Raw genomic sequence first — 14,428 nt, forward strand, 5'->3', positions numbered from 1 at the left:
CTCAATCAGACATTGCCATTGTTCTCCCACCTCTTCTCTTTATTGACCAACTTTTTTTTACAGCTTAAATTGCGCCGGGCACCGCTTTTCTGGTCATCCCACCACAGGTGGGCGCCATCAACCACTCACTCACCCTTGCTTACAAGATCCCCGAAGAAATATGGGGCCTCTTTGCTGTCATATTGTCGACACAAGCACACTCCAAAGAGAGCCCACATAGGCAAAGCAAGGCTAGCTGTTGGACAGCCCATGTCCTTGAAATTTTAACATTGATACGAAACAAAATGATACTAATACAAATAAAGAATATAAAGATAGACTTAAAGACATACCCTGCTTTTGTTTGAATCCTTTCCGGTGATGTTCGAGATAAGATTAGATGGATCCTATTCAAATTATACCTTGTTCTGACACGGTTTGTGATCTAAGAGCTCCTTTTTCCAAAAGGGTATTCCAAAATGTTTTTAAGTATTCAATCTTTATGCATCCCCCATTCACGCCCACATGATCTTCCCTATTGGAACTTGGCAGTCATATCGACTTGTCCCGGTCCCTCCCTGGTACCGACAATTACTTAAATAAGGTATGTCTTCGTATCTGAACCACAGCCATGTTGCATTTGTGTTCTTCAACATGGCCACGCTGCTTCTGTTGGATTCTTTAGGCGGACAAATTGTTCTTGGTTTCACATTCTCTTCAATGTGTTGGAAATGGTCAGCAAATTCATTGTTACCGTTAGTTTTTCCGACATATTTTCCAAGTTCTTGCTATAGTACAAAATAAGGCATTTCATCAGAAGAGATCAATCCTTAAACCTTTTGGTCTTCATCTTGAATGCCCCTCATTCATCAACTAAATTTTGATTTCAGAGAGTTTTCCACAGATCTTAAATGCCTTTCATGGTACTTAACTCATAAGTTTCATAAGATTTGTTGGCTGAAATGTGCAGCAGTTAAGACATAACCGAAAGTGTAATTGGAACAGTTCAAGACAAGTGTATCCAACGACCACGAAAGGTGAGGCAGCCTGGCTTAGTGACGCAATGAAAAAGAAGCTTTCCCTGCACATAATGGCACCCATCGAACGGACAACTGGCGCACAAGAACATGGACAATATGCATTCGCTTACATCACCAGCACATGCAAACAGTAAGGAAATGGAATATCACGTGCTTCCCTTCTGTCAATGCACCATCTGCCATTTTAGTTGCAGGAATCAGAGTTTTTAAAGCCTGGCAACCACAACCATCTGACTATCAAGGGGGCCACAGTTTCGTCCACTTTTTTAACTAATACTCTAAATTCTGTGATCTTGCATCATACTTTTCCAGCTTTTTTTAGTTGGGTTTTTTCAGTTCTATTCAAGATTCAAGTCCCCACCCTGCAATCCTGTATTCAAATGAAATATATATATATAAAGAGATTTAATAGTCACTTAAAAGTAGTTTTATATCTCAATGGCCTTCGGCATTCAGAGACAATTATATTTCACCATTTGACATTGTTGGCAGAAAACAGCAGAGTATTCCAACAGCTACAGTAAATGAGGGTACTATCAACATGAAAAAAGAGAATGACAACAGCAAATAGGAACTTGGAAAATTCCATTATACATGTCGATGCTGATGATGACTTTGATGGTTTCTAAACCAACGACATTGGAGGACTGCAGTGTACAAGTGCACCACTCAAGTTCTCTCTTTCTTTTTTTTTTCTTAAGAATACAAATCAAATTACCAGGCTTGGAAGAAGCTAAGCCTTTAATCCAAGATTATAGGAAATCAAGCAGCCCCATTACAATGATAGCAGCAGCTTCCATCATCTATGCACCATTCATTGCAGTATCAACATGGATCCCATTGGCATCTTCTAGAGTCTTGCCATTAACTTGCGTTCTCGGCCTCTGAACAGATAAAAGAAAACAGAAACGCAAATCTAAATTAGATATCACCATGAAGATATTCAAAGAGGAAGAAAACTTTGACCAATAAAATTACTATACCCAATCAGCAGGGTCTATAGAATTCCCATTCAGCAGCTTGTGATTCTCTTCTTTGGTCTTGCTATCCTTGTCTTTGGTGCTCAATGGTAGCAACAGAGGTAAACTTCCATTGGATCTGTCGGGCAACTCTGCAGCAATATTTTAGTGTTAGATTCACTGACTAAGGTTATGACTAAACCAGTGGGAGAAGAATTAAAAGATAGTTAGACCAAATTAGATACGATCAAAACATTCTAACCTGGCAGTTTCTTGTCTATGAAGAATACCACTAAATTAACAGTATACCTGCAGAAAAATTGTAATGCAAAATTAAAATGAAAAAAAAAATATTAATGATAAATAGAAATTTTGAAAGTGCAATTCATACCATGCAACAACTACGTCAACTGTGTAATGTTTGCGGGATGCTACAATCAAGAAACTTTGAATAATTGCTACCAACCAAGCAAACTGCTTTATACACCTGCAATCACACAACAATACAATCAGAAACCAATCAGTTGGCTACTCTTATGTGTGTCAATACATCAAACTAGAATGCATTGCCCCTGATCCAAACATTTTGATTGCAAAAATCTTATAAGCATGGTACTCAACATAATCTCTTGATGTTCCCAATAGTTATGGTTTTTTTGCCCCCTTTATCTTCAGAGTTAATGGCTAAAATCAAGTAATATGAATAAGACATGTTTACCTTCGTGTGCCATATTTCTGATAGGTGAGCACAAAGACCAGGGTGAAGATCATGTGTGATGAAAAAATCAAGTCACCACAACCATATATTACACCTCGAGGAACTGCAAATTTGACAAGCAAATAAGCCAAAATATTTATAGAACACAACATATCAACTAAATATTTAAAAGCAACAAATTGAAATTTTCAATAAAAGAAGACTACATACAATTAATTAAGAGGACTTCTAGCACACTCTTAGGTTTTGGCAACCTAGCAAGTTTCGAACCCTGTAAAAAACATTAGTTAGTTACTAAAATGTTCTTAAAATCAAATTTCATTTCTTACATTAACCCACAGAGAACAAATGTTCAATGCAGAAAAGAATTAATAAAAGAATATCATTTCAAAACGAAAACATAATGTTGAGAGCATATACACACAGAAGTTCAAGACTCTACCTCTCGGCAATGATAATTTGGACCCGGAAGCTGAGTTGAATAGAATGTGATGATTCGGAGTATCTGAGAAGCCTGCAGCAAATAAATAAACAAAGAAAACAAACAACTGTAAGTGAAATACTGTGGAAATGCTTAACGTTTCATGATCCACCAGTATTTATCAAATTAGTAAAGTTAGTTGAACAACTTCAGCATTGAGTTCAGTTTTACTGGACAGGTTATTCATGAAAATTGTACTTTGAATTGATGGACACCTTTGGTCATAAAGAAAAACGCAGGAAAGGAAAGATAATCTTCCTTTTTGTAATAATATACTATTAAAACCAATATGAGTTCATTTGAGTCTGGACTGCTATCGCACAAGGGTTGAATAAGCAGCTCAACAAATTACTAGCTAGAAGAAAAGGACAATTATTCATCCAATATTTAATAGGAGAATCCAACAACGCTTCAGTTGATTCTATCTTAACCATGGTAACATATATTGGTGAAATTTGACAGACGGAAGAACCTAAACATTAGTCCCACAACAAATGCCTATATCGTGTGCATGTGTAATCAGAACAAAGATATAGAGTAAGCAATATTACTTACAACTAAAAATGCTAGCACCCTGCACCAAACTAGAACTGTGTAGATTTTTTTGCTCTTGAAGATGAAAGGATGGAAAGTCCACTGCAAATAGTAATTCACATGTTAGAAGTGAAGACACAAAGATATCAATACAACTGAAATAAGAGAACTGCAATATCCTGTACTAAACATGTGAGAACTTAATAAAACTATTGAATGCAATTATCAACAAAGAAGGAAATAAGATTAAAAAAAAATCCAACAACAGGGGAATAACTTTACCAAAACAAATGATAAAAAGATAAAGGTGAACACCGTCTCACTAATGTAAGCTTTATCTTGCCCAAGCTCCTAAATATACAAAAATGTTAAATGTAAGAAAGCATTTCATCAAATAGTTGGAACATGATAGAAATAAGCAAAGAGCAAAAACAAAAGAGGTTTGTTCTTACTGGAAGCAGAACGAACCCAAGATCCTGGAGTGTTGGACCTGGCTGGTGAAGATAATGAACTCCTCGGGCAGCTAGACCATGAATGTACTGCAGAGAAGAATGCACATTTCAGACCCACAACCAATGAAATATGCCCAGAAATTAAACATATACTTGAATTTGGAAAATGCAAGCACTGCACAAGCTTGGATGACCAGAACATCTTTCGAGAAGCAATGAAAAATAACATACTAAAGTTCAAACAAACGACAATGACATCCATGTCAAAATTTTCATTGCTACAGCAATGTTATCTGTGTGAGCATGATAGAGATTTATCTTACGGTTAAAGAATAAGCTTCATTTCTCTAAGTTACAAGTATAAGAAACCACGATCGTTACAGTTTACCAGATCCTACTTTTTTCCATCAACTCCTCTCAATCCAAAAACTAGGACCCAAGGTAAACTCTTTTCAGTGCTAAATTCACTACTTAACATGTTAAAAAAAATTGGGAATGAAATCAATGTTTGGAATTATTCAAACGAAATAGGTATTGAAAAATAGAAATGGTTTAATATGAATAAATATGGAAAAACAAAATGAAAACCTGAAAAATGAGACCGGCAAGAAGGTATTTCCAATTGTCTAGAAGAAGGTTGATCTCTGTAGTTATCTCTGCACAAATTCTCTTCCATAACTGCAAGAAAGAACAAAAGAATTAAAACCTCAAAAACCAAATCCAAAACCCCATAAATTACCCAATTCTCGTGAACAAAGAACAAGAAAAGAGAAGTAAAAAAACCTTTGAAGCTTCGCGACCAATGTAAAGCGTCATCTTGTTGTCGTGTAACAACCAGTTCCATAGTACTTCAAAACCCACCAGTTAAGGTCCACATCATTTATAAATCAAAAACAAAACCGCTCAATCTTCTCCAAAACCCCCTTGCACCAAACCTTAACCACCCCAAAGATTTTTAAAAAAAAAGAACTTAAAACGAAAAAAATTTGTTTATGTTTTCTCTCTTTCCTTCCTCCGCTAACCAACTTCAATCCACCACAACTCAGAAAACACAGCCTGCTTAATCGATTCTCCAAGCGATCACAGACTCGACTATCCACGATCAAGATCGAGAAACCCAGGAAGACTAAAGAAGAAGGAATGTGCAGAAAAGGGTTGAATTCAGGCTTCTTCGGCTGTCGATATAAATGAAGAAAATTTGGGTTTTTCTCCAATAATAATAATAAATAAATAAATAAAAGAAAAGAAAAAGTCTGTGAGATTCTGTTTCTCGGTCTCTCTCTCTCTCTCTGTGTTTTGGGGGCGGGGGTGTTGTTATTCCCTTCTTTTCTCTGCTTGAAAACGCGAGTTCAACACGGAGAGACAGTTGAGATATGAGAATTGGGACAAGGAGCCGAATAGGAAGCATATAAAGAGACCATTTTTACTCTTCGTTCGAATTAAAAAAAAATAAAAATAACGTAGCCGCTATTTAATCTAAATTATTATTACTCGAATTACACAGTTTAAATAGAATAAATTCGTATATTTAAATTATATATTATAAATTCCTGATATATGATATCAAAATTTACTCAATTATTTATTAATATAAAATCGAAATCGAAGTAGACACAAGCTAGATAAGATCTTTCTGTGTTGATAAATAAGTTAATACAAGTTGCAATTATGTCAATAAAAAATAAAATAAATTTTAAATTATAATAAATATATTTTTAAAAATTATAAAAAATTAATTCAATTTTATCAAATCAGTTAAATATATATTTTGTTTTCTTTTTTACTATATTGCCATTGTATCTCATTCGACTATTAATGTGAAAGTGAAAGGCGGAGACTTCTAGAAGCTAGATTTTCTAATTCCTTAATTCAATTCAATTAAAGGTGAAAAATTAAAGAGAAACAGCAGTACTTTTTTTTTTTACTTTTTTACTTTTGGGATTGGGAGTTACGTGATGCGGTAAATATTTTTGTTTTTTCATGTTCCCCCGGCCTCGGCCTGCGAATCCCGGGTAAAAAATATTCGTCAACTTTGGAGTCCATGTCCAATTGATTTACTAAAATACCCTTTGGGAGGGTGGTGGGTGCGACAGTCACGAGCGTCTCGGCTTACGAGAAAATGAACAGATCCCTTTTTCTTTTCTTCGTCCCTCGTCTTGATTTTCAAATTTTGAAAGTTTTGAGGCGGCGGAGGATAAAAGGTTGACCAAATGATGGACAATTAAAAAAAATGTTTTATCAAAATAAAAATTTATAAATTAAAGGAGTGAATTAGGTTTGTATGATGCACACTTCTTGTTATATATTATCACTTAATTATCGGGTTGTAATTCTATAAATATTACAAAAATAAAAATTTAAAATTATTTAAAAAATAAATACTTTATGATTATGACTATTTAATTTGCAAATGAATTTATATTTAATACATATTAACTGTATAGTTATATATTTATAAGATGACATTCTTTAATTATGTGATAATATAAAAATATTATACATCGACAATAGTGATTAGTTTAAAGACTTACAACTATTCCAAATTCGATTACTTTAATTTGATTAAGAGTAATAAAATTATATTTTTCAAATTATATTTAATTAGTGTTTAAACTTTATAAAATGACAGTGTATTAAATATAAATGGAGGATGGATGATTGGAAATTTAGAGGGTGATTAAGCTAAAGTCATGAGTGGGAGGGTAATGATTAGGAGATGGAGGGCGCGGCGGGGCGGATGGGGGGATGAGGGGACAAAGCCACGTGGGAGACGCATGTTGAAGGCACCACCTCAGGTTTGATTGATGGGTTAATATTTCTTTTCATGTGCCCATATGCAAATACTCAGATTTCTTATATGCCAGTATGTCTGTCAATTTGTCATTACTTGGTTAACCTTTACCCAATGTCACATGCTACTTTTTCTTACTACATATTATATAAAAAAAATAGTATTAATTTATAATGAGTACTCCTACTTAATAAACAAGTTACTTAATCTATGGATTAAGATCTAAACTTGTCATTTTTCTCATAAATATTGATAAAATTAGTTAAAAATTAAAATTTTAATTATTTACGGACTAGATTAGAAATCAATATGATTAAATTACGGTTTTTCGAAGACGAGTGATGAATTCAATCCATCATTTTAAATAAAACAATAAATTTGAGTTTTATTTTTAATCAAAAATAAAAATTTTCGGACATTTATTAATAAGGATCATTAATATTAGTACTATTATTTCATTCAAGGTACATATAGTTTGTATGTTGTCCATGTGTTAAATATTGACATCTACCACATACTCACCTTTAATTACTAGTGGAAAAGGACTTCCAAGTATCAAGTATTTAAGGTGAAAAAGGAATGGATAAGAAAAAGTTGCTATTATCAACTTACAAGTGAATTGAGAAAAAAACAAAGTGAAAAATAGATTGGAATAATTGATTGTACCTTTGTTTTTCCTTCTCAATTGATTGTAGTACTATTTCTTAAGTAAAAAAAAAAAATCATGAAGTGACACAATGGTCTAATTTTCTCGACCGTTAATACATAATATAATATTTACATACAATCATTTAATTATAGAGTATCATTTTATAAACACGTAAAGATTTTTAATATAAATATTTATTTTTTAAGGTTTTTAGGGATATAAAAAACGTGTTGATTAAAAAAATGTGAAATTATTTCTTTTAATCAAACTTGTACCTCCGATGAATTTTACAAAATCGTATAATAATTTAGAAATTTCTTATTGAATTGTCTTGACCCAATTTCAAACCTCATTAATTAAAACGTGAATATATTTCCCAAGAATTTATGACTTAGAAAAGCTAATAATGCAAAGTTGGGTTGTTGGTTTACTTTTCAGCTTACTAGAAATAAGAAAAGTTTATTAAGAAAAATGGAAAATTCAGATTCCATAGCCTTCTTCTTGAACTAATATTACCTTACCTAATTGATAATGTGAAAGTTTTGAATACTTTATAGTAGAATTTGTTTGACATTTATGTTGTTATATATTACTTTTCGTGATTTATTTATTTTATGAATTAAAAAAATTATTTTAAAATTACTTGTTTTAAACGCGTCTTCTTCGACTCAAACGAATCTAATTATACTTTTTTTTATAATTAAACAACTATTTGAACAGCTTTATTTGTTTATTATCTTTAAAATTATTTTCAATTAACCTTTCCATCCCAAAATGTTTAATCTTTTTGACTTCCCTTGAAATTAAAACAAAAGGTGCTGATTTTTTATGCATTTTATGTTAAAGTTAGAAAAAAATTATAATATTCATGTTCAATTGATTTTTTTTTACACTCATAACAAATGAGAATGAAAATTAGTGGGGAATTACATAATCCCAAATCTTGTTTAATAGGAACAAGAATCTTGACCCCCCAAAAAATAAACAACAATCTCTCTATCAAGCATATACTATGATTTTGCTTTAGAATTTGCCTGAAATCAAAGTCAAACTTTTTTCTATCTTTTACATTAGTGGGATTTGAATAATATTTGGACCCACTTTGTCATCAATATTATTTATATATTTGAAATGGCTTAGAGGGCCACTATTTCAAAGATATTTGAAAATTATAAGCTTTGTTTTTTCTTTAGTAGGACATGCTTTTCTTGCATCCATTAATGAAGTTATAATTGCTCTTAGGTGAAACCACTTTTTTCCCATGGTTTGATACGAAGGAAATTATTTCTTATTTTTGGTATTAATAATAAATTTTGGGTTTTTTTTTTCTTTTGCCCTAGGTTCATTGAATAATTCCCCCTTCCCCATGGTACACCAAATTGCATGTAGGAGGTACAAAAATTGAATCAACTATGATGGAAAATGGTTGGAAAACTAATCTTTCATGCTAGGCATCCAAAAGATAGGGAAGAAAAAAAGAAAACACTACTATAATTGGTGGGTTATATGCCTTTTTAAGTCATAGTCCCATAGACTCATAGTTCATGTATAGTTTTCAAATCTAACTTTATTGTAAAAGAATTACGGTTCAAATAGTAACTTCAAGTGTTTTCTTTATCCCTTTTTTTTCCTTTTAAAAAGTTTCAACATAAAGTCATTTTTCTTTTTACCAACACCAAATTCTAAAAAATTTCAAACTTTAATGCAAAATACATCAAAATCAATTTTTTCAACTTTTATAAAAATTAAACGGATAAATATTTAGAAAGGGAAGGAATATGTTTTTTTCTTATTTTCGGGCAATTAAAAGATGAAAAGGTCAGACTAGTGCTTTGGGTGACAGTAAAGGGCAGTTATGCCAATTCAATTAGAAATTAGTCCTTTTGTCAACCAAATTCTTGGATAAATGAAATGAATGAAAACAGAAAGCAGACAGCGGCAAGGATCAAGGAGTGCGGGCATGCCTCGTGGATTTCAATCAGTCAATAGTCAATGGTCCTTATTGCCGACGGGCCGACCCGTCCCCTATTCAAAGGGGCAAAAATGTAACAAACAGTTCCGAAACCTCAAAAAAATTAAAATAAAAACAAAAAATGGATAACACGTATATGAATATTCGGTATTATTTAAATAAAATTAAAATACTTTACAATCGAATTCAAACATTGATATATAAATTTATCAATTGAATCAATCTCTACGTTTTTGTTAGGAATATAATAGTCGCATTATTTTCTTTATTTATCGTCGACTTTTTTGGATAATTGTTTTTTGTTATTAAATACTTTGGGTTCTTTTGTGAAAAGGATTGACATTTAAATTATTAGTTAATAATTCAAAATAAAAATTATATTTGATATATTAATAATTTATAAATTCTCGTAAGTCCACTATACGGCAAAATTTTCGTAAATTAAAACCCAAAGCCAAATTAAACTTGCATTCTGGAAAGAATCCAACAGCAGCCTATCATATGGTTAGGTTAGGTCCGGGAGGGGGACCCTGTCACCCTTGGAAACTCAAAGGAAGGGACCTGACCTAGCCGGGTGTGGCTAATTTGTTTCTTGCCTTTGAACCTTTCAGCTTCTGGTGTTTGCAGGGTGTGGTACCAAATTCCCAATACATGAGCAGCACCTTTCAAGCACCTAACACAATGTCAGCATCATCCACCTGGGGTTTACAATTTGCTAGGGTGTTTCTGTTAATTACCTAGTCAAATTAGAGCCACATAATACATCATCTTATTATAGAAAGGATTGACATGATCATGCCATGAATTGTCAAGTTTATTTCCACTAAAGAAATTGAAAATCTTGGGATTTTTGTACATATTATATAGAATAAATTTCCACATCTTTTTGGGTTTTTTTTTTATGTTGAATTTTTCCATTTTCTAGAAGATCTTCTAAACTTATGACTATGGGAATTGAAATAAGATGGAGAAACTTAACTCCAAAGTCTCTCCAGGCTTTCAAGCACATGCTACACCTTCCATACAACTAAGGTTTAGTAAGGTGTAAGGTTGGGTGAAGGATTTTCTTTCTTTGCATATGTACATCGTAATCGATACGGTTTTCATTTCATTTTCTTTATTCATTGTTTTAAAAAATAAATAATTAGAAACAAAAAGAATAATTCAATTTTAGTATTGGTTTTTTTATTTTTATTTTTTAAATTTTCTTGTCATATATTAATGGGTTTTTTTAATTTTCTTTCGTCGCGCCATCCATTATATCATATTCTTATTGTTTTCATCATTATTATTCCATTAAAATAAGAACAAAACTTGTCAAAATGAAATCAAAGAAAGAAACACTAATGTTACTTTCAAATAACATCCTGATTGTCTCAGTTAGAAGCATTGGTGCATTTTGCATTTTAAAAATAGGAAACTGCTTAGGAAATTGATGTAGATTTCAAAGGGTAGGAAACTTCTAGGAATATCTTATCTGTCTGGAGATTTTTCCATATCTTTCCCAGGGAGGAAAGAGGGGAGAGAAGCTTCTAAACAAACACCCAAAAGGGCCAAAACTGAATCAATCAGGCTTGAATTTGAGCCCAAAAGAATCACATTGGGCTTGAATTCTTTGAAGCTCTTGTCCTTTCTTCCATATCAATTGATTTAAAAGATACCCTTTGTTTCATTTAAGTAAAATTAATTGTTTTTGGAAGTTATAAAATTGTTGAGGAAAAAGGTTTTATGTTGACTGTGGTGGTCTTACTAGACATTATAATATAGTATACGACTATCTTTGAACATGTGATTAGGTATAATCAACCAAAAGTATTATAACAAAAAGACAAGCTTAAATAGCAAAAAAGTCTCTGTACTACAATAATTTCTTGAACTAAAAACTCTAATCTTTTATCGCAACCGATATGAACTCATAATTTTTTTATTTGTTTTCAAATAAGTTCTTAATCTTATTGTAAAATTAGTTCATTGTTAAATTTAATGTCAATTGATATTTCCTATCCATATAATATATAACATGATTCACACACTTAATCATTTGTTAATTTGACAAGTTCGTATGTCATATTAACATGATATGATAGTTGACATTGAATTTGATTGCAATTAGAGTTTATTTGAATACAAATTAAAATTTAAAAACTCGTTTGGACGAGAAAAAAAAGATAAGAGACTTCGTCAAGAAATAAACAAAAAGATATTTAATCAAATTTTCTCTCTGAAAAAACATGCAAATAATATTTCGGCCTACAAAATTGACCTTTAGTTCATCAATGCTAATAACTCAAACCCTGACAGTGCAAGTGACATATGATTCTCTTATCTTCTGTTTTAAAAGATTATTTCTTCCCCAATTGTTCTTAAATTAAGCCAAGTTTGATTTGTGAGAAAGGTGCAAGTAATCAACAAGAAATATATACATATATATATATAATCACATAGAAAATCAAATACATGATCTGTTTCTTGTTTGAAACGTCTAAGGGAACAAATAGGGAAGTACAGGATTCTATAAAAGAAACATAAGCAAGACCACCATTAACTACTTCTTCTTCCTTTGTTTTTGGGGGGTTTCAAAGACTAAATCAAGAACTTAGTTAAGTAAATAAAAAGGACCATGAAGCACAGGAATTCTTTGGAATTTTGAACAAGGAAAAGAAACAAAGCAAGACCACATCCAAGACAATGGAGAAAAAACCGTCCTGGACCAAAACTCAGGCTGCCTTAAACCTCATAACCCGACAGGTGTAGAAGTCACAGAATGTTTCCAGAGCAAGCAGAGCCAAGAGCAAGAAGGAGGCGAGAAAAGTGAGAAACCTCCAGGAGGAATATATGTACTTCTTCAGGATTTTGTTTGTCTTCACTCTCAGTGTGTTATCATAGTATCGGTTGACTTTTGTAATAGCTTCATCTATGTTTATGTCCCTGTCTTTTGGCTCGATGGATTCACTCAACCCATTAAACAGTCCGGCAATCTCGACTCTGTTCAAATCACCTTTGATAACGTTTGCTTTCTTCAGCAAATTCACATCCTCATCATTGTCTATGATCCCATTCATTAATTGGGTGTATCGAGTGAAAGGCAAGGACTCTGATTTATCCTTTGACAGGCTCTCATATGCCACTAGGTTTCTCAGTATCACTTCTGAAGTAAGCTTCGAGCTGAGAATGTTTTCTGGGTCAGGCGCTGAGTTCAAAGTGATGACAGGAAGGTAGAGAGTTTGGTTGTCGTATTTGATGTGATTGATGCTTTCACAGGTGGAGAATTTCAATCCTGCATCATTTAGCTGTGAGGCTGTGGGAATCCAAGATCTGTCCTTATCGAAAAAATCGTGAGGGGTTATTCCAAGTAGTTCAAGCGAACTGAGAAGTAATGTCATGAGCTTTTCAGGAAGTGCTGCGAAGCGGAATTGTAGCTTAGATAACGTAGCTAGGAGCTTCTTGAAGACATTACAATCCGGGTTACTAGTGATCTCCATTGTTGAATCCTGCAGCTCATCCTCTTTCTCTTCCTTGAAAGAAGTGTTTATGACTTCTTTGGGACAAATGATCATTTGGTAGAAGAGATCTAACAAATGCTTATGCTTGACGACTTCTGAAGCTGAAGGTTTGAAGGTTAATTGAAGCGGAGAGAGAGTCTCACAAAAGTCAACCAAAAGCAGGAGGTTATCAGACCCAGGCCTCTTTTCTGCTATTGCTTTCAACACTATCATTGGAATTTGGTTCTCAAGCATTAGCATATCTCTGAGGATCATATCAAGGTCTGGAGTCCTTTTTGAAAATTCAGCAAAAGGGTTCTTCCCGAATGAACCAGGCAGGTTTTTGTAGTAATATAGGGCAGAATGAAGCACTTTGAGCAGGGACAAACCATCAATGGCCAATACCCATGCCAAAGTATCGGCGTGGATGTTTAAATGTCTTTGGTAACAGGTCCGGATAAGAAACTCCAGTCCTTCAATTTGAGCAACCAGCTGTTGAAAATCAACAACAAGCCAATCCTTTTCTGCTTTCACCGCCGCAGCTACTTTGAACCTCTGCATCTGATAGAGCTTAGGCCGGAAATGGTGATACGGTCCAAAGGCTAACAGCTGTGGAGCATAAGCTACAGGATTGGCAGCACGTAGCTGTTCAGGCACTTCGAAGACAGACACAACAACTTCTTTAGCTTCTCCGTTGTTCTCCAGGATGTCCTTTATTTCCACCACCCAATTTTCTTCAGGGAAACATGGACTGATAATTGATTCTGAAAAAACCATATTGCCCTGTCTGGTTAAATTTGGCCGGCTATATCCTGCGTTACCATCTCTTAACTCTTTTATATAGCGATTGAGTAAATTACATAGAAACACTAATGTCAACTTGCATTGGAGTTCATTGCGGTTGAAACCAAAAGTACTTGAAAAGATTTAAAAAATGAAATGGAGACGTGAAATCAAAGAGGACTTAGTCTGAGTAGACGTCCGGTTCCGCAAGGGAACAGCTTTTGATTGGGGCTAGTTGGCTATTTGTTCATGAAACTTACCTACTGACCTTCTCACGTCCGCGCGGATCAGATAACGTTGTTGGCATGCTGGAATTTGCAGTTTTTTAAGTAATTCCTATTCTTCAAATTAAGCTAAATTGTCTGCGCCATTGAAAATTGAATCGTCTGCTAGGTTCTACTTGTTAATAAATTTTTCCATAACGAGAACGATGGTTCCTTCTGAGTAGGAGTATTCATAAATCTTTCGTGAATACCAAAACTCAGCTCTGCATCAGGCCCATAGCTTATCTAACTTATGTCAATTCAGCCCATGTCCGAGTTCCATTCAACTGGACACTAAGCCCATTACCTTTGTTTTCTTTGACCT

General features: G+C 33.4%; 2 protein-coding genes across 3 annotated transcripts; both read right to left on the bottom strand.

Annotated features, from left to right (window-relative positions):
• Positions 1-1,431: 1,431 nt before the first annotated feature.
• On the bottom strand, positions 1,432-5,556 carry LOC110420605 (phosphatidylinositol:ceramide inositolphosphotransferase 1-like). Of its 2 annotated transcripts, none has more exons than XM_089784256.1 (12): positions 4,947-5,556; positions 4,752-4,819; positions 4,164-4,250; positions 3,994-4,062; positions 3,733-3,813; positions 3,139-3,210; positions 2,907-2,967; positions 2,697-2,799; positions 2,370-2,465; positions 2,241-2,287; positions 2,003-2,130; positions 1,432-1,903 (listed from the first exon to the last, which is right to left on the bottom strand). In XM_089784256.1, the coding sequence occupies exons 1-12, from the start codon at positions 5,005-5,007 to the stop codon at positions 1,823-1,825; spliced, it is 954 nt and encodes a 317-aa protein (XP_089640382.1). In that variant the 5' UTR covers positions 5,008-5,556; the 3' UTR covers positions 1,432-1,822. The 2 variants fall into 2 exon arrangements, with proteins under 2 accessions (XP_089640382.1, XP_021289657.1); XM_021433982.2 differs by having other exon boundaries at positions 4,752-4,841; positions 4,947-5,553.
• Positions 5,557-12,292: 6,736 nt separating this feature from the next.
• LOC110420650 (putative UPF0481 protein At3g02645) lies at positions 12,293-13,834 on the bottom strand. The gene has a single exon (XM_021434030.1). The coding sequence runs from the start codon at positions 13,832-13,834 to the stop codon at positions 12,293-12,295; it is 1,542 nt and encodes a 513-aa protein (XP_021289705.1).
• Positions 13,835-14,428: the final 594 nt, after the last annotated feature.

This window comes from Theobroma umbraticum, unplaced genomic scaffold, assembly GCF_002168275.2.
Source record: "Theobroma umbraticum cultivar Fairchild unplaced genomic scaffold, ASM216827v3 scaffold_86.0, whole genome shotgun sequence".
NCBI lineage: Eukaryota > Viridiplantae > Streptophyta > Magnoliopsida > Malvales > Malvaceae > Theobroma > Theobroma umbraticum.